The sequence below is a fragment of the Crocuta crocuta genome, unplaced genomic scaffold (genome assembly GCF_008692635.1).
Source record: "Crocuta crocuta isolate KB4526 unplaced genomic scaffold, BGI_CrCroc_1.0 scaffold130, whole genome shotgun sequence".
Taxonomy (NCBI): domain Eukaryota; kingdom Metazoa; phylum Chordata; class Mammalia; order Carnivora; family Hyaenidae; genus Crocuta; species Crocuta crocuta.
In genome coordinates, this window is record NW_027527920.1 from 9,544,462 (window position 1) to 9,570,839 (window position 26,378).

The following is a 26,378-nucleotide window of genomic DNA, read 5'->3' on the forward strand; positions in this document are numbered from 1 at the left end:
TGTGCTGACAGCTAGCTCAGAGCCTGGAGCCTGTTTCAGATTCTGTGTCTCCCTCCCTCTCTCTCTGACCTTCCCTTGCTCACACTGTGTCTCTCCCTCTCTCTCAGAAATAAATAAAAACATTAAAAAAAACAAAACAAAAAAAACAAAAGGAACTGCAAGAAACCTCAGGGGATCATTTATCTCTGGTATTCAAGTCATTAGAGAAGGATTTAAGGAGTTCCAGAAACATTTGAATAAATGTCATTTTAACGATTTAACAAAGTATAGTAAGGAAAAATATATACCAGATCTTATCAAAACAGAATCATCCAAAACACGAGCATTTAATGCAGACTGTAGAACAAAGTTTATTTTGCTAACCCTATGTACAAATCTTAATGTTCCCTAAATGAATCATTGACTAGAAAGGTAATAGTTCTGTGCCATCTGTAAAAATTCAGGCCACTCATGCCAAATCATTCAAGTTAGCACACTACCATAGTACATCTGGGTAATTCTCAATAAAATACCAGGCAAGGCACAGCAAATTTACACAAAAATACTTTCATCATGGCATCATAGCCTGTTGTGCAATAACTATAAAAACCTAGTAAGTCAAATGAATTCAAATAGTATTATATTATTGTTGCTTCAGTGCTTGTTTTAAGTTTTGAACAATTCTTGTAGAACTTATATTTATGAGTGAAAAAATGCAAGCAGATGTTTAGCCATACTTAGCGCTTCAACTGTAAAACAGAAATTTCTGATCACTGCTTTTTCAAGAGTATAAGTTTAACCGAGGAAAATCTAAGGCTTCAAAATGAGGTGTCAAACCACAATCTATGAAAATTAGAATTTTCCTGATAACTTTGTAAGCAGACAAGATAAAACTGGATACTAAGATGGTTGCATCTATCCATGCTGCACTGTTGGGTTATCAAAAATAGCCTCAATTTTTGTGTTTCTTTCTTTTTTTTTTAACTGAGTGACTTTTTTGTTTAATATATGGTCAAGTCTCATTATCTCATGACAGCATTCCACTGCTTTTAAAAAAATGTTTGAAAACTATTTAACCTGATGGTGCCTTCAAACAAGGGCAAATATAAGCCATATGATTTGGTGAGGTGTTTTTAATAGTCTATTCCAATGTTTAAAACAAAAACATTAATTTAAAAAAATTTTTTAATGTTTTTTATTTATTTCTGTGAGAGGGAGACACAGAATCTGAAGCAGGCTCCAGGCTCTGAGCTGGCTGTCAGCACAGAGCCCGACGTGGGACTCGAACCCACAAATTGTGAGATTATGACCTGAGCCGAAGTCAGGCACTTAACTGACCGAGCCACCCAGGTGCCCCTAAAATAAAAACATTTAAAACAGGCTTTCTTAACTCTCTCCTTGCTAACAAGTCTGTTTTCTCCCAAATTTAAAAAATTACTTCCTACACGAGATCATGACTTGAGACGAAGTGGGATGCTTAACTGACCGAGCCACCGAATGTCCCTGAAAACTCACTTCCTACACAAGTCCTAGAAACTGCAACTTAGATCTCAGCATCAATGAAGAAGTAATCAAATCAAGAAACACTTTCAGGGCTCCCAGGTGGCTCAGTCATTAAGGGTCTGACTCCTGATTTCCGCTCAGGTCTTGATCTCCTGGTTGGTGGGAATTAGCTCCGTGTCTGGCAGTGCTGACAGCACCAAGCCTGTTTGTAATTCTCTCTCTCCCTCTCTTTCTGCTCCCCCCACCATAAATAAATAAACTTAAAAAAAGAAAAAACACTTTCAGGTTCCTTGATCAAGCCCAACTATTACAAAAGTTTTCCCCTCTGCCTGAGCACTGCACTTCCACCTACCCACCCTTTAGTTTTCAGGTGAAAGTGAATCCTTGAAGTAAACCTTCCAAGTTTCTCAAATCTTAGTGGGAATCCTTTACTCCATGTTCTCACAACACCCTAAATTACCCCCACTCAGCACTCATCAACCAGGCAGAACCCAACGGTCTCAACAGCCTTTGTGGCCATCAGCACCAGTTATGTAGTAGTGCAACAAACATGTTAAACAACTGAAGGAAAAATACTAAGTTATGTCACCATCTCCACTTTATAAGAATCAAAGAATTAAAGACAAACCTTACTAATTATTTAGTTTATAGATGAGGAAACAAAGGTACAGAGAGGGAAATCACGTAACCCAGGATTCAAAAAAAAAAAAAAAAAAGTTGCCCAAGATTCCAAAACTGGTAAATGACAACAGAAAATAGAACATGGGACTCCTCAGTCAGGAGCTATTTGCACCTTACAACCGCCGCATCCATTTAAAGTTCTGGTCCTATTTAACACCACCCAGATCCGGCAAACTCAAATGCTCAGAGTAAGGGATTTTGGGGAAGACAATTTGCCTTGGCCCTTTTCTCCAGAATCTATCAGGAAACTGGCTCCAGGGACAGTCTTACAGGTCTAATAATCAGAGATCTAGCGTTTTCCTAAGAAAAAAAGGCCCCACCGGCGGATTGTGGAGCTTAATAACCTATTTCAGAAGCTAAACTGTAAAGCCGGAGGTTAAATTCGGCGCCTAGAGACCTACAGCAGCTCTTTTATTATTTCTTCACTCTCATCAACTTTTAAAAGTCCGTCCCGCTTCCCTTTTCACTCAGCCAGTGCACATCCCAGAGCTCCTTCCCGCCTCGGACCCCAAACGGTCTCACTGCATGATCTCCTCGCTGACATCCAGGCCGAAAGTTTTCCGTAACTGCTGGGTACACCAGCCCACCAGCTGCTCTCGGGACGCCGCCCCAGCCACCGCCATTTTTCCCAGCCGGAACCAGCTGGGCTCCAACAGCCCCACGTCCTGCGCTGGACTAGTCCCCTTCGCAACACCGACCTCGCTCGCGCGGGTTCCGCCAGCCTGCACCGCCCCTCGCAGTGGCACCGCCCCCAGCACAGATCCCTCCCACCCGTGCCGCCTTCTCCTTGCAGCTTCCCGGTGTGTTTACGCTGGTGCCAGAGCTCATCTGCGCCTGATTTTTCCGCATGGTAAGATGTAGGACTCGAGAATCGGGAATTCGGCTGAGAAGACAGTGTGATTACCTATAAAAACTATAGTTGAGGAAAAGATAAAACAAAACTCTGTAATTGAGAGCCCAGCTTTTAACTTGTTCTGGTTTGAGGCACCTGGGTAAGGTTTAGTGGGTTAAGCATGGGACTGTTGACTCCCTCACAGATCACGATCTCCGAATTTCTGCGATCCAGCTCCCCTTAAGGCCCTGCGCTGGCAGCTCGGGGCCTGTTTTGGCGCCTCTCTCTCTCTCTCTCTCTCTCTCTCTCTGTGTGTGTCTGACACTTCCCTGCTTGCACGCGCTCTTGCTCGCTCATGCCCTGTCTCTCTCTCAAAATAAACTTTAAAAAAATTGTTCCAGTTTATGTAAAACATTTAAAATAGCACTTGCAAGCTAGAATAAGTGCTGTAAGGATTTGCTTTGGTGGTCGTGGTTTTATTAATTGTATGGTCCAATACTAGATTCACATTACTAGAACCCTTTTCTATTTAATTTTTTTTTTTTGAGCTAGGTCCCTAGGTCATTTCCCGGAGGGCCAAAACAACTCTGGAAACTCCAGGGGGGAAAACTTGTTAGAAAACAGGTGCTAGGATTTGGCTCTCAAGAACGTTGACATAAATTCTCTGTAGTGATTTTTTTTTTAACTCAGGTAATACTCTTTTTGTTTTTTTTTTTGCCAACAATGGCTTCTTTTTTTAAGTTTTGTATTTAAATTCCAGTTAGTTATCATACAGTAATATTAGTTTCTGATGTACAATATAGTGATTTAACACTTGCATATAACACTTGGTGCTCATCACAAGGGCATTCCTTAATCCCCATCACTTGTTTAACCTATTTGCCCATACTGCAGTGATTTTTTAAAACTCAAAGTTATTTCAACCCAAGAAGACCAGACTAGAATGTTTCACTACTCCACTCCTTTGGGACAGTGGACTGAGGAAAATTTAGCCAGACTGTTCTGGAGAGCTTAATGTCCTCTGATATATTTCATCAATATATTTTTTTAAATTTTTTAATATTTTTAAGTAACACTACACCCAGTGTGGCGCTCTAACTCACAACCCTCATATCAAGAGTCGTGTTCCACCGGCTGAGCCCATCAGGCACCCCCATTAATAAATTTAATTGACTGACTTTGTTTTACATTTATAGGTTCTTCATTTCCATTAGGCCATCTAGAGTAAACAATTACATTAAATGGATCCTGCTTCACCGTTTTTATGCTAATGTTTTCGTTGATATAAGTAATGGAAATCATGTAAGTGTATTGATGTACATTGGGTGTAGATTGTCTTTGTTATTAACAAAAAATATATTCTATAGCTTAAAGAAATCCCAGATACTCCGTGAATGTTTATTAATAGTGGATACAAATTTTGTTTCTTCATAAAAATCTTCTACATTTTATCTGTTCAGTTCCCATAATTTAAATGTTAACCTCTTGGGGCGCCTAGTGGCTCAGTCAGTTAAATGTCTGACTCTTGATTTCTGCTCAGGTCATGATCTCCAAGTCCCTAAGGTCAAGCCCTGCATCAGGGTTTGCGCTGACAGCGAAAAGCCTACTTGAAATTCTTTTGCCCCCCTCTCTGCCCCTTCCCTGGCTTGCACGTTTATGCATGCTCTAAATAAGTAAATAAATAAACATTTTAAATGTTAACTTCTTGAGGACAGAGACTATGACTTTTTTTTTTACAATAGGACTTAGTACATCATATAAATTATGATGGAATTATTAGGTCCTCAAAAATAAAGGTATTCTGGGGGCGCCTGGGTGGCTCAATTGGTTGAGTATCCAACTTCAGCTCAGGTCATGATCCCACAGTTTGTGAGTTGAAGCTCTGCACTGGGGTTGCTGCTGTCAGCATGTCAGCACAGAGCCCACTTCCGATCCTCTGCCCTCTCTCTCTGTGTGTCCCTCCCCTGCACATGCTCTCTCTCCAAAAATAAGTAAAACATCAAAAATTTTTTAAAGACTATGGGAGTCAATTGGTGAAGCGTCCATCATTCACTCAGGTCACGAGTTGGTGTGTTCTGGCCCTGTATGGGGCTCTGCTGACAGCTCAGAGCCTGGAGCCTGCTTTGGATTCTGTCTCTTTCTCTGCTCCAACCCCACACATGGTTTGTCCCTCTCTCTCAAAAATAAATAAACATTAAAAAAAATTTTTTTAAGAATAAAGGTATTCTCTTTATTTTTAATGTTTTATTTATTTCTGAGAGAGAGAAAGAGAGAGACAGCATGAGCAGGGGAAGGTCAGAGAGAGAGGGAGATACAGAATCCGAAGACAGGCTCCAGGCTCTGAGCTAGCTGTCAGCACAGAGCCCGACGCGGGGCTCGAACCCACAAACCTTGAGATCATGACCTGAGACGAAGTCGGATGCTCTACCAACTGAGCCATCCAGGTGCCCCAAAGGTATTCTTTTTATATAAAGCATATGTTGATGATTGTAATCTCTAGTTTGTAATATATATGATATAATGCAATGCATTTACAGTCATTATCATTTATTTTTTAATTTTTAAAAAATGTTTATTTTTGAGAGACCGAGCACAAGTGGGGGAGGGGTAGAGAGAAAGAGGGAGACTAAGCAGGCTCCAGGCACTGTCAGCATAGAGCCCAAGGAGGGGCTGCAGCTCACAAACACTGAGATCATGACCTGAGCGGAAGTGAAGTCCGACGTTTAACCAACTGAGCCACCCAGTTGCCCCCCTTCTGCCTGAGCAAAGCAAGCACACCTATTTAACATGACTTAAAGATATTTTTTCGTATAAATATAGGCAGCTATTTCATGCAAATACACTACACCTTTTCTCAATGCCCTAGGCCTTTGAAATTTTCAAGTTCACACAATTCTCTGTATTTTATTTAAATAAAGGAGAGGCACTTCCTTAAAGTAAACATTTAAATTAAGAACTTTTGCAGGGTGCCTGGGTGGCTTAGTCGGTTAAACTTCCAACTTCAGCTCAGGTCGTGATCTCACAGTTGGTGAGTTCCAACCCTGCTTCGGGATCTGTGCTGACAGCTGGGAGCCTGGGGCCTGCTTTGGATTCTGTGTCTCTCTCTGCCCCTCCCCTGCTCACAGTCTGTGTGTGTTTCTCTCAAAAATAAATAAACGTTAAAAAAAATTTTTTTAAGAATTTTTGCTAGATATCATTGCTTGTTTCTTGATTTTTTTTACCTTAATATGTTTTTTCCCTACTTTTAAAAGACATACAAACATAGCTATGGGGATAAACTGCTCATGTGTGCCAAGTTATATTTGCAATTATTTCTGGCCACTTACTTGGCATGTGAACCAGGAGGAAGATCAGCAGATTTTCTATGCTGTTCTAATCTCTGCAGGGACCTGGGGTATGAGTTTGAATTAAGTAATTCAGGCCTTTGTAGAAGAAGCCACTTTAACTGAAAAGGAAATGATGTGCATTGAAGAAGTATGTATTGAGAAGGATGTGATGACAGAGAAGAAAGGAATACCCTGGGGCGTGTTAATTTTTTGGTAGGAATTCTAATGTAGTCTTAGACTCCAAGGTATAGACAAATCTACAGGTTATTTCCAATACATTTCCTTCTATTATAATTAATTAATTGAATTATAATACGATTAATATAATTGTAATATGTAATTTCACCTATTGTCTAGATCTTTTTAAGATTCTTTAATTCTAAAACAAAAAGTGGTTGTTGATTCTGTTGAAGTATGGAGTAGCCTATTTTCTGAGAGTTCAAGCATAATTTATTGGAGAGAATTAATGCAGTGCGTACATTTTCAGGATTGCCTTTCAAGTGAGCATTTAACAAAATACATCCCAATGCAAACTCATCTGATCATGTTTTATGCATGGTTTTCAGAGAGTGAAAATCACTCTCCAGGGGTATTGTGAGTAATTAGAAGATAGGCATAGGGACAGAAAATAGATTATATAGATTTATAATCACTGTGTGCCAGGGATGTACCCTTAGCACATTTGGCATATTTAAAAAAATTTTTTTTATATGGTTTATTTATTTTTGAGACAGAGAGAGGGAGACATAGAATCTGAAACAGGCTCCAGGATCTGAGCTGTCAGCACAGAGCCCAATGCGGGGCTCAAACCCACGAACCACAGATCATGACCTGAGCCGAAGTCAGACGCTTAACCAACTGAGCCACCCTAGGCGCCCCACATTTGGCATATTTTTAAGGAACTCTGGACCACATAGGTCTCTGGAAGATGTTTTATTACTTTGCTCCTTTGTGTGTGTGTGTATAGAATTTACTCCGTTTTTTTTTCTTTAGTTACACACCATACTAACTAAAAACGTAGAAAAGCCCTGTAAATAACTTCTTTTTCTAACATTCCATAGAATTGTTTTGTTATGGGCCCTGTAGAAAAAGTTCGTCTGAAGGTGGTTTGTTTGTTTGTTTGAAGGTCTTTATTTTGATTTGCATTTAAAAATCCGCTTCATTTCAGATTTCTCTTCCTGGAGTCAATTACCATGGATTTCACCCTGTAGTAACTTTTGAAGAAATGTAATTCCTGGGTCTTTTTTTCTTTTCCTTTTTCTTTTTCTTTTCCAGAGTCTTTTTTTCTAAGCAGACCTATTTCCCTAACTCAAAATCTTAGCATTTACTCTTGGGGCACCCCGAAATAGCGCCTTGGCACCTCCCACTTGGGGCGGATACGAATCACCAGCTTCTGCAAATTTGATGGACAGAATGGTACTGAGCCAAGCCTCGCTGCTGTCATCGCTGGACACTGGCGATTGGTTGTGGGGGGACGGCGCTAAACCAATGGGAGCCGCTTCCCCGGAGAGTCCGTGGAGTGCGCGGGAAAGAGACCAATATAAACTGTGGCGGGAGATTCGTTTTTGGGTCCTTGTCCAGTTAAACACCCTCGGTTGGAAAGTCGGTTGATTGCTCTCATTGACTCGCGTTTGAACATGGTGCGGACTAAAGCGGACAGTGTCCCAGGCACCTACAGAAAAGGTGAGGAGGTTGAGCAAGGCAGTGGGGGGCAGAGGGTTCTCCCGGCAGCCCCGCTGAGGGCGGGAGAGGCCAGGGCTCCCCACCGCCCTGTGAGCCAAAATTGTACAGCCTTTCAGGAAGCAGCGGCCAGGCCTCTTTACCAGAAGGGAGGAGGGGCGCTGGCACAGGATGGTTGGCCTGCTGTTCTGTATCGTGGGGCTCTCCAGGCGGCGGGGTCGGGGACCATGGTGAGAACGTGGCACTGAGACTCCGTGTCGAACCCGTACAGCCTTGTTTTCAATGTCTCCTTTCCTCTCTCCGCAGTGGTGGCTTCTCGAGCCCCCAGGAAGGTGCTTGGTTCCTCCACTTCTGCCACTAATTCCGCGTCACTTTCGTCAAGGAAAGGTAAAAAGCTCCCCTGCAACTCTTGGAGGAACCTTTTCTAAAGGGAATCAGGCCGGGCACCGCAGTTCTGACCTGCAAGCCCCTTGACCCACCTTGGAATTTATTTTCTGAGATTCTCACACTCGAGTTTCTTCCTTGCCCTCTGATATACTGAGGGGTCCTTGGCCGCTTGATGGGTTGGGGTAAAGTTGGGGGTCACGAAAAGAATCTCAGGCCTCGGGCTTAAGGACGGACTCCATTTATCTTCAAACCTATTTTTCTTTTCTAGTTTAGTGTTTTTATTTTTAATACTGACAGATGGCCTTTTCTTGTAAGAGGCTATTTAAGCTCCCTTTTACTAGATTAGGAATTAGGACCGTAGTTGAATGTGCTAATCAAGTTGTCTGCTTAGCGTAAACGTTTGTTTTCATTTTTGCATGCATTTTTGTTTCTTTGTTTTTTAGCGTGGTCTGTTGTGTGTGTGTGTTTGTGTGTTTTCTAATTGCAGCTCCTGATACTGCCTTTGGGACATTAGGAGGGAAAACTTGGCCCGTTGAAATAGCTTCACACTGCTCCTTCTGTGCAAGGAGAGGTTGAGAAAATACCATGCCATCTGGTGCCTCATTCCTTTCCTAGGAAGTTGAGCAGTTAGGAAGATTAATTCCACAAGGCCTAGTTAAGAACATACAGGAAAGCACTGTGAAGAACTTCATGGGTTCTTAAGTTAACTTAAACTTCCGCCTGTTCCAAATATTTTATTAGAAACAATTTACTAAGGAAATATATATATGTACTAATTTGCTCTCTTTAGATATAAAGAAAAGTTTATAAAGTGTCAAAAGTTTAAAAGTGATGAATTTATTGAGAATATTCCATACCTGTACCATTAAATTCCACTTGGGGCTACATCCCATTGTCTGGTCCCCTGAGCATTGCCGGAGTCAACTGAATGGGCCCTAAATGAATATACGTTAGCCACACGTACCCCTTAATGCATTTTAAAGATCTCTCTTTTTTTTTTTTTTTTTTAGTTTACTTATTTTTGAGAGACAGAGAGAGAGTGCAGAGGAAGGGCAGAGAGAGAGGGAGGGAGAGAATCTCAAGCATGCTCCAAGCTGTCAACACAAAGCCAGACAGAGGGATCAGACTCACAAACCTGGAGATAATGATCTGAGCTGAAATCAAGAGTCAGACTCTTAATCAACTGAGCCACCTAGGCACCCTTTTTAAGTTTTCTTTAACAGGGAGAGTTTGTGACAAATGTGTTTAAAGTAAAAGGTCTATGTAGTGACTCAGTAATTTGCACATCTTGCTCTTCTAACCATTATTCCATTAAGAGGCAAAAATTTTTCCTCTATTACTGTTTTAAAATAATCGGGAATTGGGGCACCTGGTTGCCTCAGTTGGTAGAGCATGCGACTCTTTACCTCAGCGTCATGAGTTCAAGCCCTACATTGGATGTAGAACTTACTTAAGAAATCAGGACTTGGATTTACCTTATGAACTGAAAAGGAGCCAAGAACCTTGAAAAGTGAAACCTAATTTTGTGGCACCTTTCATTAACATTGCTGTATATTTGTTTTGCCTTTCACAGGTGCTTTAACTAAATGACTTTGTTAAGTAATATTTTGGTGGTTTACACTACACAGTCCTACGTCATATTAGGAAAAAATGTATCATGCTTAATTGTTAAAATTCTTTTTAATTTTTGAGAGAGAGTGAGAGACAGAGCACGAGTGGGGGACGGCCAGAGAGAGAGGGAGACACAGAATCTGAAGCAGGCTCCAGGGTCTGAGCTGTCAGCACAGAACCTGACTCAACACTGAGCCTGACGTGGAGCTTGAACTCACAAACAATGAGATCATGACCTGAGCCACAAGCTCTGCTTGTGGATAAATTATGAAAAATATTTGCCAGTTGTAAAAATTGTGTTAATTTTATTCTCCTAGGATAAAAGATTAATAAAATATTATACATTATATTAGACCAATGTATAATACACTATTGACTAAATGCAGCTTTATCATCTCACATTTTCTAATTATTTTAAGATGAACATAATACCATATACTCTTTAGATTTGATGTTAAAGAATTGTTTCCCTTTAAGGAATGGCAATTGTATCCCTAGTTCTGACTTCCATCTGTTTATATTTTATAGTTGAAAATAAGTATGCAGGAGGGAATCCAGTTTGTGTGCGCCCAACTCCCAAGTGGCAAAAAGGAATCGGAGAATTCTTCAGGCTGTCCCCTAAAGATTCTGACAAAGAGAATCGGATTCCTGAAGAGGCAGGAAGCAGTGGCTTAGGAAAAGCAAAAAGAAAGTAAGTTTTTCATTCTGGAATATAAAGAAAATACTTAAATTCTTTTAAAAAATTGTTTTTAATGTTTTATTTATTTTTGAGAGAGAGAGACAGTGCACCAGAAGGGGAGGGGCAGGGAGAGAGGGAGAAACTGAAGCCGGCTCCAAGCCCTGAGCTATCAGCACAGAGCCTAACATGAGGCTCAAACCTACAAAGCGTTGGATGCTTAACTGACTGAGGCACCCAGGTGCCCCAAAATACTTGTATTCTTGAAAATAAAAGACAAGTGGGAATTGAGTAACTTTACAGTTTCTCCTTGAGCAGATAAGAAGACACAAACCAGAGGTTTTTTCAAACTTGTACTACTCTCTTCTTCTAAGTCACTCCTAAATTTCAAACATCATTGAAAGGTATTATTTTTACTTGTTTCAGTCACTCAGAGGATCAGTTCCCAATCTGTGCTATGTTATTAACCATGAACTTTCTGTCTTTATTCTTTAATTTTTTACTATTTTTTATAATCTTTTTTCAAAAAAGCAATTTCTATGTGGGTTTATGTAGCATCAATTCTGTTATGTCCACACCTCAAAAAACTACTAGTTCAGCTTCCACAAGAAATAAATAACCAATGTAGGAGAGTGGGAAAATCTAGAAATCCCTATCACGTAGAAAATCACAACTAACACCATGGTGTATTTTCTTTCCAACTTCTCTAAGAATACGTAAAAATACTTCAAAAACAAAACAAGGTGGGAATAAAACTGCATGCATACAGAGTTGAATGTACATACTTTTTAAAGAAGATTATTGAATCATGCTTTTTAAGCTTTTAATGTCAGGAATATACTCAAGATAGATGTTAAGCAAAAATTCTGCACTGAAAACATACCAAGTATCAGTAGCAATTATTTCTAGGTAATATTCATTCAACAACAAACATACTTTTAAGAATCAGGACAAAAATAATGCATGCCACTTGAAAAAAAAGGCAAAGAAAAGCCACTTTTAAAAAAATAGAGTTATAAGTAATAGGATCTAGGCTTTTTAAACAATTTTGAAAAATTGTGGTTCATAAACAGATTATTTGACTGGAGATAAGGGGAATGGTGAGCATGAGTGGCCAGATGGTGCCATATCATGGTCATTATGATGCCCCCTGATTTAAGACCCTGCTAGCTATCTCTCCTGTTACCAGCCAGGAGCCTGTGATCCTCCAACAAACCAAGCAGCAAGTCTGACCCAGGACACAGGGCACCCACATGAGCAAGGGAATGGTGGCCAGGCTCAGTCTGGGGCTGCTGCTTCTGGCGCTGTCCTATCAACACAGATTTATTCACGTGTTCCTTTAACCAGCACACCAGGTCCTCTGAGCCTACGATGTCCACCTGCACCCTGTAGTTAGCAGGCATTCTCCTTGTAGTCTTGCTTGCTTTTCTATATCTCTCCTGTTAAACAGACCCAGGCCAAGGAACATCTATTGTTCATCAGTGCATATTCTAAAGCCCAATCCATATGCGACTAGAAGTCCAATGTGACAAGGAAAACACAGGTCTTGATCAGATCTACTCATTCCACTCTTTATTAACACAGAAAATATGAGTCCCCAGGTGGACTGACTTACAGAACATCTGAAAGATTGGACTAGAAAACAAATGCCAATATTAAATCTGCTGGGAGTTTCACATACAAGACTGAGGAGAGAGAAAGACACAAAATTAATGATGTGACTAGGGGCACAGGTCATGACTTCAGCTCAGGTCATAATCTTACCATCTGTGAGTTCGAACTCCATGTGTCTCTGTGCTGACAGCTCAGAGGCTGGAACCTGCTTTGGATTCTGTGTCTTTCCCTCTCTCTGCTCCTCCTCTGCTCAAGCTCTGTCTCTCTCTCAAAAATGAACATTAAAAAAAATTTTTTTAAAGAAATAGACACTCCGTGAAATTTTTGGTTCACATATTCACACACTGATGCTTAGATGTTATAGTATCCAGTATGGCTATAATAGCCACTAGAAGTGTTAAGTTAAACCATTTCTTTTTTTTTTTTATTCATTCATTCATTCATTCATTTATTTAGAGAGTATGAGTGGAGAAGGGGCAAAGAGAGAGGGAGAGAGAAAATCCCAAGCAGGCTCCATGGGGCTCGATGTGGGGCTTGTTATCACAAACCATGAGATCCTGACCTGAAATCAAGAGTTGGATGCCTAACTGACTAACTCCCCAGGCACGCTAGATTTTTTTTTAAGTAATCTCTACACCTGACATGGGGCTCAGACCTACAATCCAAGATCAAGAGTTGCATGCTCCACTGACTGAACCAGCCAGGCACCTCTTTTTGGCAATCTTTACACCCAACATGGGGCTCAAACTTACAACACTGAAGTCACAAGTTGTATGCTCATCTGACTGAGCCAGCCAGGCATCCCTGTTATGAGATATTTAAAAGGAATGTCAAACTCTGGATCAGTAACTAAATATTGGATTTTAATAGACTTGCTTTCATGATTCTGTAAGTTTATTCTAGTTCCCTGTCACTGTCTGGCACCTTGTTCTTTCTCATTCTGATATAACAGGTTAATAGTCAATATTAGCTCTAGAATATATTACGACCCTCTTGAATTATTTGTGACTTCTACTAAAGGAAACAAAATATTTGGCAATGTAGCCAAATATGACTATAACATTGATCATCATAATAAAACCTATATTACAGGCTTTCAGTTATATGGAGAAAGATTACACATCTATTCTCATGAAGAACTTTGATCCATGGTATAAAATTTATGACATAAAACTAAGTAATAGAGGTTTATATTATTCCTTTAGGCCCCTTTATTTCTAGGAGAGAGAGAGAGAGACAGTGTGAGCAGGGGAGGGTCAGAGAGAGAGGAAGTCACAGACTGAAACAGGCTCCAGGCTCTGAGCTGGCAGTCAGCACAGAGCCCGACTTGGGGCTCGAACCCACGACCCGCGAGATCATGACCTAAGCAAAAGTCGGACGCTTAACCGACTAAGCCACCCAGGCGCCCTCAATAGATTTATTTTTGATAGTAGATAATAAATTACCAGTTTATCAGAAGAAGTTCTGCTATAAACTCCCTAATTAATAATCTGAAACATGGCTACTCCTACAGCTTTCTTTTTCTCACAAAGGCAGGTAAAACTCACTTCAGTTGCATGGAGGGGAAGTCAGATGAAGAAAGACTATCTACTTAAAACCTTGAATAGAAAGATCTATGATACATAAAGTACAGCAGGTCCTTGCAAAAACTATGCCTGGCTCATGGTAGTGTTCATTTGTTAACCTGATTTAACTTCTAGGAAAATACAATGAAGACCTCTTGGTAATCTAATAGTAGGTAAGTCAATGATAGTCTCATACCAAGTTAGAATACCTTTGTTTTAGCTTCCTTCTTTCACTACTTAGCTCTATTACCATTTAGGCTTATGGGATCTAATTTGAAAACTGCTTATTTCAGGAAAGGTCTCATAGATCTTCATCAGCTCTAAAAAAAATTCTGCTTTATGGTTAAATTTTTCATGGACTTCTCTATAAAAAGTGTAATGAGTACAACATGGCTTTGGGATAATGTAAATTGTTTTTACCATTTGCAAAAGCTGTAACTACCCTATGCAAACTGAACCAATTTTGAGGTTTTTCCAATTAGGTACTATGTTTATATGGTTCAAAAGGATATATAGTCAAATATGACAACTTGGTATGTTTTCTCTGCTCAAATGGATTGGTTAATTTTTTTGCTTTTTATTATCACACAGTCCTTGCTGTATGAAGGATTATACTGTTTATTAATCCACTTAACCTGTTGAAAGAAGATGCTATAGAATTAGAGATTCTCTTTTTAATAAAAGTGGCAATATATCCTAAAGGAGAAACACTGATTTGACAAATTAACAGGCAAAATAAAAATTTTGTTGCTCTAGTACTTGGAATTTGTAGGTGTTTGTCAACTAATGAGTTTAATTTTCTCTCATTTCTATTCACTTGACGAGACCCATTACACAATTAAGCTTCATCATTTATATAGGTTGATAACTGTTTTTTTTAACCAGTTGATACTCAGGCAACTACTGATGTTCTCTTTTCTTTTCACAGAGCATGTCCTTTGCCACCTGATGACACAGATGACGAAAAAGAATAGAAATGTTTTAATTCATCCTTGACTAATTGTCGTCTGTTTATTATTCTAGGATGTAAATTTGCATAAATGTATTTGTTCCAATTAGCTTTGTTGAATAGGCATTTAATTTAAAAAATGAGGCTTATATAGAGTTACTCAAAAGCAAGTGATTATGATATTGGAGAATTTGTAAGATTCATTATGGTTACTTACCTTAGTATTCAATATAATGCAGTATTTGGTTTCTTTTACCTGTTATTAAACTTCTTGTTCTTGCTAAAAATTAATCATTGCTGGTGTTCTAATTACAAATCTGCTGTATTTGAGATTTTCTTAGAGCTTTGTACTGCTGCCGTTTTTATTGGCATTTGATTATTGGAATGGTGCCATATTTTTGTTCCTTTTATTTGCTTTAAGAAGCAGAGTTAGATTTTTGCACGTTAAAAAAACTCAGTATTAAGTAAACTGAACCTATACCCTTTTTAAGAAAGAGGGCCAAAGATGCAATGTGGAAGAAATTTAGATGGCTATGTATCTTCTCCTTAAGGGCAATTTGGCCTCAGGATTTAAACAGCTGTTAAAGCTACTAACAACAACAAAACAGATAAAATAAGAATTTTTGAATTAGACAGGAAGATTTCATAGACTACACTAAAAGAAATCTTCCTGTAAATGAATTTGATTCAGTATCATAAAATACAACCTTTTGGGCCTATACTTTTCAAATTGGAAATCAATAAAACATAAAAGGCAAATCATGCCATAAATCCAGGGATATGACTAGAGTACTTAGAGCCACCATTATATATTTTAAGATAACCAGGGGTATAATTGAAGAGGTGGGTATAATATAACTAAGTAACTGATAATTCTTGCTTCCTCATCACACTTTTTGCTTCCTGATAATTCTATTGTCAAAGTTTACCATGTTTTAACAAGTATGTTCTTCATTGTTAATAAATGAATACTTATTTTCACAATAGATTATCCATTTGTGTGCTTCCTAAGATTATATACTAGATATTTCTATTTTTTTTCCCTTCCAAATACAAATCAGTGCATTGACCTGATTTTATCCACTTCCAAACTAAGTTCTGATGATTGTAGATTATATTTCTTTGTTTTGTCTTTTAGAGATGGATATTAAACAGAATATTACCGAATTGAGAGCCAAGTTTTTATCCTAACTACAGTACTTCCTTGATAATTAGTTTTCTTATTAAGGAGTAGCTCAAACCAACTCAATTAAAGTCAACTTTTGATGGATCTGAAACCTCATTTGCTATTTTTTTTAAATGTTTTATTTCTAGGAGAGAGAGAGAGAGACAGCGTGAGCCGGGGAGGGTCAGAGAGAGAGGGAGTCACAGACTGAAACAGGCTCCAGGCTCTGAGCTGGCAGTCAGCACAGAGCCCGACGCGGGGCTCGAACCCATGAACCGCGAGATCATGACCTAAGCAAAAGTCGGACGCTTAACCGACTAAGCCACCCAGGCACCCCTGATTTGCTATTTTTCACTGATGGAGAGAGAAACCTTATGGTGCTGTGTCCAATGAAGTCTAATAGTGATATGCAACTGTTTCTAAAAAATTTGACCTAAAGTACCTAGTCTTTCCAAATATACAACATATGATGATGTCTCACTTTAGTCAGTCAGAGATTCCAGGTAATCTGCTTCCTTGTCAAAACTTTTGTAAAATATTGGCAATTTAGCCTCTTCTCAATATAAGGGAAGTACAGACTCCCTGTTTCCATTGAAAATTGAATCAAAAGGGGGCGCCTGGGTGGCTTAGTCGGTTAAGCATCCGACTTTCGCTTAGGTCATGATCTCGCGGTTTGTGGGTTCGAGCCCTGCGTCGGGCTCTGTGCTGACTGCCAGCTCAGAGCCTGGAGCCTGTTTCAGAGTCTGTACCTCCCTCTCTCTCTGACCCTCCCCTGCTCAAGCTGTCTCTCTCTGTCCTAGAAATAAATAAAAATATTTAAAAAAAGAAAAGAAAATTGAATCAAAAAATAAAATGTATACATTAAAAAGATAATTAAACTTAAGTTTGTAATTTTGTACGCTTCACAAAGTTAATCTGGTTTTCCTCCTTGAATAGATTATTAAAACTTAATACTAGTGTTAATATCTTTGCCAAACAACGATTAAAACTACTTTCCTGGAGGGGCGCCTGGGTGGCTTAGTCGGTTAAGCGTCTGACTTTCACTTAGGTCATGATCTCATGGTTCGTGGGTTCGAGCCCCGCGTCGGGCTCTGTGCTGACTGCCAGCTCAGAGCCTGGAGCCTGTTTCAGTCTGTGACTCCCTCTCTCTCTGACCTTCCCCTGCTCACGCTCTCTCTCTCTCTCCTAGAAATAAATTTAAAAAAAACAACAAAAAACTACTTTCCTGGAATTTTTGACCATTGTGAGGATCATACGTATTTTGCATTTACTTAATTTCAAGGGAGAGCAGTACTATAGTCAGAGTTGTGTGTGTGCTCAAAGATTTATGACAAATGCTTATCATTTTTTTAAAAAGAAAATAAAGCCTAAATTTTCTGAACCTTTCCAAATGTATATATACACTGTTTACAGATTTCACTGACTTAGAATGTGTCATGCTAATTCACTTTTAGAAAAATTGAATGTTCAGCTGGGCCTTGGTCCAACCAACATTGTCCTAATGGTTCTTTTTACCTTTGAGGATAGCAAACGGAGGTGGGAGAGATCGTCAGTGAATCAAAACTTCACTGACCAAGAACTCATCTTGTTCAACCAAAGCCAGTTACAGCTGTTCATTAGGTGAACTGTTTTATTAGTTGGCGATTCTAATTATGAAAAATGTTATGAGTTAAAAATTATAATTTCTCTAACTCCCCTCCTTTTATACTTGTGTCTGTCCTTGGAATAACTCATAAGTTCTTCCTTCCACATTATAACCTTTAGGTATTTCAAGATAGCTGTCACATCTTTAGCCTTTAGTCTTCTCTTCCTAAGGCTAACCGTTCTATTGTTTATGTCATATGTGTCTTAAGTGAGTCCTTTTGTTAAGTGTGTCTTTTGTGTTATATATTGCTTAGACATTTAAGTGGTAAATTGGGGCTACATTTCTTCTAACCAATCCCAAGTATTCACTAACTGTTAAGACTCTAGTTTGGGTATTGTTTATATTTGGAGATGGCAATGAATTCTAGAGTATTTAAATATTAATTTAAGAATACTTAAATATTAATTATTGAGTAACAGAGTGTTAGCTTAAAAATTTTTTTAATGTTTATTTATTTTTGAGAGAGAGAGAGACAGCGAGTGAGCTGGGGAGGGGCAAAGATAGGTGGAGACAGAATCTGAAGCAGGCTCCAGGCTCTGAGCTGTCAGCACAGAGCCCAATGTGGGGCTTGAACTCACCAACCATGAGGTCATGACCTGAGCTGAAGTCAGCCACTTAACCAAATGAGCCACCCAGGAGCCCCTGAGTGTTAGTTTTTTTAAACTATTTAAAAATGTTATTTGTTTACTTACTTTTAAAATAATCTTTATACCAATGTGGAGCTCAAACGCATGGCCCGGAGATTAAGAGTCTCATGCTCTTCTGACTGAGCCAGGCAGTCTCCCTAGGTTTTTAAAAAATAAACATTAGTCGGGGCGCCTGGGTGGCTTAGTCGGTTAAGCGTCCGACTTTCGCTTAGGTCATGATCTTGCGGTTCGTGGGTTCGGGCCCCGCGTCGGGCTCTGTGCTGACTGCCGGCTCAGAGCCTGGAGCCTGTTTCAATCTGTGACTCCCTCTCTCTCTGACCCTCCCCTGCTCACGCTGCCTCTCTCTCTCTCACCTCGAAATAAATAAAAAACATTAAAAAAAAAATTAAAAAAAAAATAAACATTAGTCTCCCTAGGTTTTAAAAAAATAATTTTAAAGTTTATTTATATTTGAGAGAGAGAGAGAAAATGATCGGGGGAGGAACAGACAGGAAGAGAGAGAACCCCAAGCAGGTTCCACACTGTCAGCATGGAGCCCAATATGGGGCTCAAATTCAAATGGTGAGATCATGACCTGAGCCAAAACCAAAAGCCCGATGCTTAATCAACTGCACCACCCAGGAGCCCACGATACCCTAATTTTCTTAAATGATTATAAGGGACAATTAAAAAAAATGAAAAAAACTTTCAAGAGATTGGGGAGAAAAGACTGGAGGTCCCATGATGATCTACAGGATGAAAGAACTGTTGTGACTTTGAAAGCTATTTGACATCTAGACCAGATCTGAGAGCACTGTCTTAGTTATGGTTTGTATTAAGAATATCCCTCCAGTACTGCTCACAAAATCCGGAAAATGTAGTTAACCCACATAGTTTTAGGTGTGGATTTTGCTGTACAACTTTAGAGGTCTCGAAGCAATGACTAAGCTGAAAATGATAGAATTATAGAAGTTGTATGATCATTTAGTAGCTAAATCAGTTATTGATACACCTATGCAAAAGCGGCTGAATAATAAAAGAGAACTGTAGGAAGAGAGGATTTAAATGAATGTTTTTATAACTCATTTCCTCAGGCAATGGGAAAAATGAATGATGCACAGGAACCTGCATTTCTATATTGGCCACTACCACATATAATCTTAACTGCCCAATAAAGTATTTCTTTCTATAGAACACATTTACCATAATCTTGTTTTAAGGTATAGATACATCTAAGTCCACCATAGTTTTAGTTAAGTCATTGCTCATTGGGCTCAATAGTTTTATTTGTTTTCCTAATTAAAATTTTTTTTATTCTATTGGCAATTGAAATACTATCCTCTATTTTGTCATGGTAATAGGTTTAAAACTTGTCACCTACAGCCAGGGTTTTTTTTGTTGTTTTTTTTTTAAGTACTCTCTATATTCAACATGGGACTCGAACTTGCATGCTCTACTCACTGAGCCAGTCAGGTACCTCTTTAAAAGAACTATTAATTACTGGATGTTTTCAGATTCCATTTGAAATTTTTTATGTGTATACTCCCATGTATATGCATGTCCATAGCAAAGGTCGAAATGTTTTAGACTTCGTAAGCCTCGTAAGCCACCTACCATTAACTTGATTCTCAAGTGATTTCCTAAAGGTTTTGCTGAACTGTCTAGGGTAAATCAATTTAATGCTGTCTCATGTGTACGGGAAACCAACAGACCTGCTCTCTTTTAAGTTACCAAAGCTTATTTCCTCTGCCCCAGATGAAGTGGACAACAGTTCAATACTGGTGACTAAGAGGCTATCAAACCAATAAAATTGGGGCCAGCAGTTGTAAGTACACTCACAGCCATGGAATATAGAACAGATTCAGTAATTACTCAAGCTTTACTGCCTTTTTTTTTTTTTAAGTTATTTATTTTGAGAAAGAGAGCAGGGGAGGGGCAGAGAGAGGGAGAGAGAATCCTAAGCAGGCTCCACGCTGTTAAGTGAGGAGCCCAATGCAGGGCTTGAATTCACCAACCCTGAGATCATGACCTGAGCAGATATCAAGAGTCGGATGCCTAATCAATTGAGCCACCCAGGTGCCCCCAAGCTTTGCTGCTTTAAGCAGACATATCCAAGATAAGAAAGTCCATCCAAGATTTGTACTAATTTTTTTTCTGAATACCCAACTACATTCCTCTGAATATTTAAGTGCAATAGATACATGGGTCATTTTTCTTTTTTCTTTTAAAAAATTTTTATTTTTGAGAGAGAGAGAGTGCAGGCGCTGGAGTTGCAGAGGGAGAGGGAGATACAGAAGCTGAAGCAGGCTCCAGGCTCTGAGCTGTCAGCATAGAGCCCTACATGGGGCTAGAACTCAAACTGAGGTCATGACCTGAGCCAGTCAGGTTCTTATTAACCCACTGAGCCACCTAGACACCCATGTTACGGGTCATGTTTCTAAAGCTAGGATTCATTATATTGGGTCTTATCATAGTCCACAGTTTCCCCTGAATACTTTCAAAATCCAGATTACCCTGACAGAAGAATAAATGAGGTCTCATAACATTTTCCTTGTCCACAGTGTAAGTATGAAAGTTTGTTTTGAGTGGAGGATTAAACATCTTCCTCCTTCCCCAGCTTGATTACTGGCCTTTTTTGACCTTTTCTCATTTTTTAAGAATCAAGATCATTCTACAAGATTGACAGCCAATCGTTGTTTTTCCCTTCCACTTAAGCGAGGTTATTTCCAGATCGTACACAAACGTGTAATTCTCAGAGAAGACAGGTGAAGAGAAAACTTTTCTCAGCAGTCGGTTTCAGAGGCTGTCACAGGAGGAAGTGCCTGAAAAAGCTTTCATAGCATTGAAGATTTTTTTTTAAACCCAGTTGAAACATAACTGAAAATCCACAAGAGGGAGATGCTTGCTAAGTCGCCAGAAAATAACTCCTACGAGGGACCGAAGCGAGCCTTAGGAAGAGCCAATAGGTCGGCCTGCGACTGAGGGCGGGAGGGAGCAGGTGTATATAGTGACTGAGGGTTTGCGGGGGGACTACAGACGAAGGGAAAAGCAAGTTGGGCTCCGTGTCTCTGGTAGCGAAGTGTGTCCCGTCTAAGGCCAGGAGCAAAAGGTAAAAGGGTGTTGCCGAAGATGAGCACCCACTCGCACTACCTTTTGGTAGTTCCAAAAGAAATGGGGGTGGTTGCCTTTGAAGGCACTTCCGCTTAGCAACCCCACGCGGTTGCTAGGGAGGGGCAGTAGCGGGGATGACCCGGAAGTGGTGGTGTCCATTTCTCACTGCCTGCTTTAAGTTTGTCCTATCGGGAGCGCCAGGGTGCTCTGCGCCGGGCCGAGGGTGGGGCCAGCATTAGTGGTTCCGGCTCGGCTGCTATAGCCCCCCGGCTCCTCGCTTTCCCCCCCTCCCCTCCCGCACCTCTCCTCCCTCCCGCTCCTGGGAAAGAGAGAAGCCACCACTGCGGGTGGGTAGAGAAGCACTCGGCGCCTCCGGGAGGGGACCGCGCCCGCCCCTTCTGAGCCTCTGAGTACGGCCAGACCAGGTACTCACTCCGGCTTCGATGGGGTCCTAGAGGCAAAAGCCTGAGGGTGTGCGCGTCTGTAGGGGCTGGTGGGGGCCCCTTCTCCGGGTTGGGGAGGGGGACGGCGGAGATCCTGGGTGGGGCGCAGGCCGGCGTGTGTGTCTTTGGCGGCTTGCGGGGGGGGAAGGGGGGGCTTGGGGGACACCGCTGGCGGAGAGTTTCGGGTGGCCAGCTCGAGGTTGCGGAGGAGGCGCTCCCTCGGATGCAGAAGACTTCGGCCGGAGTGGACCGGGAGTTTGCCCCCTGGAGGATTCCCTCTGAAACGGGGAGCATCCTCGGGTCCAAAAGGGGAGCATGGACCTCGTCAGAGTGGTTGGGGCAATTCCTTGCTTCCCTTGCCTACCCACCTGAAACGGAGCACGGCTTCCAGGGTTGTGGGGGTTTGTGAGTCGGCTGGGCACCGCGGGGAGCCGCCCTTGGCGGAGCTAGGGCAGAAGAGTGGGTAAGGAGATCTCCCTCCACCCAACTTCCGTGTGCTTCTCCACTTCTGCCTTTACTGCTTTCTCGCCCGAGAGTCCTTGCCGGATAGGTACCCCCAAGTGGGAAAGCATCACAACCTATATGAAAGGGTGGAACTGGATTCGTTGCCCCTAAATGGTACTTCAGATGTTTGGAAAGTGCCAGAATGGCATATTGAACCAGGTCTCCCAGCTCGACATTAAATGTTATAAATTGTCTTAGAAAAGTGCAGTACGGAAAAGCACCCGACTACAGCCTAGTCGGGCATAGCCTTGTTTGGTAGATATGCATATTTGTAAAAAATGGATTGGGGGAACCATATAGATACAGAGGTCTAGGCGAGACATGTTGAGGCAAGCCTCTTTTTCTATTCTGTTTCTTACCTGCCAGTAAGCCTGTCCTAGTTTAAATGAAGCAGAAAGACCCTCTTCATTTATATTTCAGTTAGCGACTGAATTGTAGGTACTGTGTGGTGATAGATCTCTCAGAAAAGTTATGTAAACGTTCAGAGAAGATCCTCTGCTTTTGAGCCTGTCTCTTAATCTTTTAAGGAGATAATTGTGGTCAAGTGGAAGTATTGGCTTTGAGGTAGGTAAATCTGGGATTGAACCCAGACTGTGTGTGCCACTGGCTAGTTTTTGACCTTGGGCAAGTCATGGGACCTACCAGAGATTTAGTTTCTTCATAAGTAAAATGAGTAAAATATTTTTACTAGTATTGTAAGAGTATGTGTGTGTTGTAGTTAAAGAAAAATCTACTTAAAATGGAAGCACCTTCTAATTGAAAGATAGGTTATTATCATTAATCTCTCAGAGTCAAGGTAGCCCAGTTTTGTGGAATGAGGTTTAAGACAGGAAAGGAATGGATAATACTGGAAAAGCATATGTATACAACAGGACTTTCAATGACTTGTAGAAATTGATCATAAGTAGCAGGAAATTCAATGATCAGTTGTTTTCTTTAAACTCTAAAAAATAAACCATATGCACTATTGAAGTGAGCAACATTGTTTCTCTCAGGTTTTTCTCAGATTTGTAGTGTGTCTAGTGTAGATTGATAGAAAGACATTTAAAGAGTAGTGTACAGTGGTGCCTGAGTGGCTCAGTCCGTTAAGCCGCCAACTTTGGCTCAGGTCACGATCTCACAGTTCGTGAGTTTGAGCTCTGAGATGGGCTCTGTGCTGACAGCTCAGAGCCTGGATCCTGCTTCAGATTCTGTCTCTCCCTCTCTCTCTGCCCTCCCCCTACTCACACATGCTTTCTTTCTCTCTCTCCCTCACAAATAAAAATAAAGGTAGTGTATATAAATCTTTTTAGAGTTTTTATTTTAACTCCAGTTAACATACAGTGTTATATTAGTTTCAGGTGTACAATATAGTAATTCATCACTTACATATGTATAACATATATACATTTTAATTTACTTCACATGCCTTTGGAGAGAATTGGGGCATAAACTATAAAGTAGTTGTAATTTTAAGATTAACATCAACAACAGTAGCATGACTCATATTAATTAGACTTAAACTATTAGCAGTACTTATAGAATTCTTATGTATAATATTCTGTAAAACAAATGAAAATGGAATGAATTTCTATCTTTATTTTTTTTAATGTTTTCTTTATTTCTGAGGGAGAGAGAGAGACACAGCATGAGCAGGGGTGGGTCAGAGAGAGAGGGAGACACAGAATCCGAAACAGGCTCCAGGCTCTGAGCTGGCTGTCAGCACAGAGCCCAATGAGGGGCTCGAACCCACGAACAGTGAGATCATGACCTGAGCCGAAGTCGGACGCTTAACTGACTGAGCTACCCAGGCGCCCCTGAATTTTTTGTCTTTAAATCATTCATGATGAGAATATAGAACTAAATCTCAGAAACAGTGAGTCTTTATGTTGATTCATTTTATAGATTTAAAATGATATAGTATATGTAACCTATTATGTCAGATTATCAAATAATTTGCTTTGTAATGTAAATTGTAGTTAATAATTTTTAATTTTTAAACGTACTTTATCCTCCGAGTGTAAGTCAAATAATAAGATTTTTTTATGCCTGAAAAGTGGGTATAAAGTTTGTAATTCAGTATCAATTTTTAGAGTGGCTTATAGATTTTGCATATTTTAAGAGAAATTTTCAAATAAATTTCTTTCCTATGTCTCTGTGAACAGAGTTGAACTTTTTTTTTTTTTTAATAAATAAAACTCTCAACTATGGAGCACTTGGGTGGCTTAGTTGGTTAAATGCCCATCTCTTGATTTTGGCTCAGGTCATGATCTCAAAAATAAACAAACATTACAAAAAAAAAGAACCCTCCAACTATATTACATGCTCTTTGAGGTAGAAATATTATCTGAAATTTCATCTGCCACTGCAACAACATAACAGACACCAAATAAATGTTGGTCAAATTGATAAATGGATGGATATATTTTAAATTATTAATAAAGTATACTATTTTTATTTTTTTGTAATTTTTTAAAATGTTTTATTTATTTCTGAGAGAGAGACACACACAACTTGAGCAGGGGAGGGTCAGAGAGAGAGNAGCCCCTAAAGTATACTATTTTTTAAAAATAATTGAGATTATGTTTTTGCTACAGTTGTAGATTTTTTGTAAGATTATTCAACTTTCTAAATGGATTTTCTGAGAGTATAAAGCCTTTAGTATGTATATAAGCTGTGTCTTCCTGGGTCATCATTTTTGCATTGTCTTTTGAATCTTAAAATTGAGGCTGTATGTTCTTTTCTTTTTTTTTTTTTTAATGTTTTATTTATTTCTGAGAGAGAGAGACAGCATGAACAGGGGAGAGTCAAAGAGAGAGGGAGGCACAGAATCTGAAACAGGCTCCAGGCTCTGAACTAGCTGTCAACACAGCACAGAGCCCGACACAGGGCTCGAACCCACAAACCCGGAGATCATGACCTGAGCCAAAGTCAGACACTTAACCAACTGAGCCACCCAGTGCCCCGAGGCTATATTTTCTTGCTTTGGTAAAGCCATCAGAAGCTCCCATTTTTTTTCCCTTGTATTTTGATAGAACTTTAACTTATTACTAAATTAGATTTACTTTGAGATATGTGATAGGATACTAGCTATTAGAGTTAAAAGATCTAAGTTGTAGGCAACATTACAAACCATTAGGATGCTTTTCTCAGTGACCTTTTCTACTCAAAGTATGTGGCCATTCCGAGGATCTTTACAGTTGTCTGTTAGGAAATTTACTTCTCAGGAAACCTAAAAATGACTAAACCTTTCTTTAATATACATCTCTTGGATATTCTCAGAAAGTTTCAGGAAAGATTGGGAAGATATAGGAGAATCATATAAGGAACAAAGTACAGTTCATTTTATCAATGCTGCCAAATTAGTAGTGAAACAGTTACCGTGGAAATGTTTTAAAAATGCCAAGCAGTGCTTTACTCAAACCAAATGAATATTCTTCCAGAGCTTGTTCATATTTTAAAGTGTATTACTTTCTGAAGATAAGATTTGGTCTCTAATAAGGATAAATAATCACTATATAAAGAAAATAACGGCTGATATCATAGACAGATTTTAATATCATCAATCTTGGTAGCAACTGCTTCAATGGCCTTAGAAAAGAAGAAGTAGGTTTTCATGAAAGAACTTTAGAATTTGTGGAATGATAGTTTTTCTCTTTTTAACGTCTATCTTATCTCTACTCATTTCTGCCTAATATAGAAACTTTGAGACGCTGGGAGGGGAAAAATGAATTTACTTCAGAATTACCGTTTTCAGTTTTGTGGATTACTTATTTGAAGAGCTAAATTGGATTTTGACATTATTGGGATTGCATTCAAGATGGACTCAGGGAAAAAAAAAATCAGATGCCATCTGTTTCAGATTCCTTATTCGCTCACCCCTTCATGTTTTATGGCTTTGAATTCATCAGATTATTTTTCAAAAATAAAAATCCTCAGTAGATTTAGCTTATATAATTTCAGCTATATCAATGAACATATAATTGAAGGAACTTGCATTTTTATATTGAGTTACACAACAAGATCACAGACAGTGGTTAAAATTAATTTAAACTACCTGACCATTAGGTAGCTTCATGCATCTTGGTTGTCATTCACTTAA

At 39.7% G+C, this 26,378-nt stretch overlaps 3 protein-coding genes across 15 annotated transcripts in view; 2 read left to right on the top strand and 1 right to left on the bottom strand.

The window, feature by feature from the left end:
- Positions 1 to 2,836, bottom strand: part of TRIP4 (thyroid hormone receptor interactor 4) — a 68,984-nt gene extending 66,148 nt beyond the window's left edge. Inside the window, exon 1 of the mRNA XM_077747216.1 lies at positions 2,686 to 2,836. Within this exon, the coding sequence (XP_077603342.1) occupies positions 2,686 to 2,786 (101 nt within the window). The 5' untranslated portion in view covers positions 2,787 to 2,836. The remainder of the gene's footprint in view (positions 1 to 2,685) is intronic.
- A 148-nt stretch (positions 2,837 to 2,984) lies between these two features.
- PCLAF (PCNA clamp associated factor) lies at positions 2,985 to 15,787 on the top strand. 2 transcript variants are annotated; one of them, XM_077748739.1, is made up of 5 exons: positions 2,985 to 3,013; positions 7,597 to 8,004; positions 8,308 to 8,388; positions 10,528 to 10,690; positions 14,783 to 15,787. In XM_077748739.1, exons 2-5 carry the CDS (start codon positions 7,959 to 7,961, stop codon positions 14,826 to 14,828), a joined length of 336 nt encoding a protein of 111 aa, XP_077604865.1. In that variant the 5' UTR covers positions 2,985 to 3,013; positions 7,597 to 7,958; the 3' UTR covers positions 14,829 to 15,787. The 2 variants fall into 2 exon arrangements, with proteins under 2 accessions (XP_077604865.1, XP_077604856.1); XM_077748730.1 differs by lacking the exon at positions 2,985 to 3,013 and having other exon boundaries at positions 7,446 to 8,004.
- A 5,494-nt stretch (positions 15,788 to 21,281) lies between these two features.
- CSNK1G1 (casein kinase 1 gamma 1) overlaps positions 21,282 to 26,378 on the top strand; it is a 183,442-nt gene continuing 178,345 nt past the window's right edge. For 11 of the 12 annotated variants that reach the window (XM_077747235.1, XM_077747226.1, XM_077747299.1 and 8 more), the window contains exon 1: positions 21,589 to 21,775. The gene's annotated coding sequence lies outside the window, so the exon portion shown is untranslated. Of the gene's footprint in view, positions 21,349 to 21,588; positions 21,776 to 26,378 lie in introns of those variants that run through there. The other variant, XM_077747272.1, reaches the window with a different exon arrangement.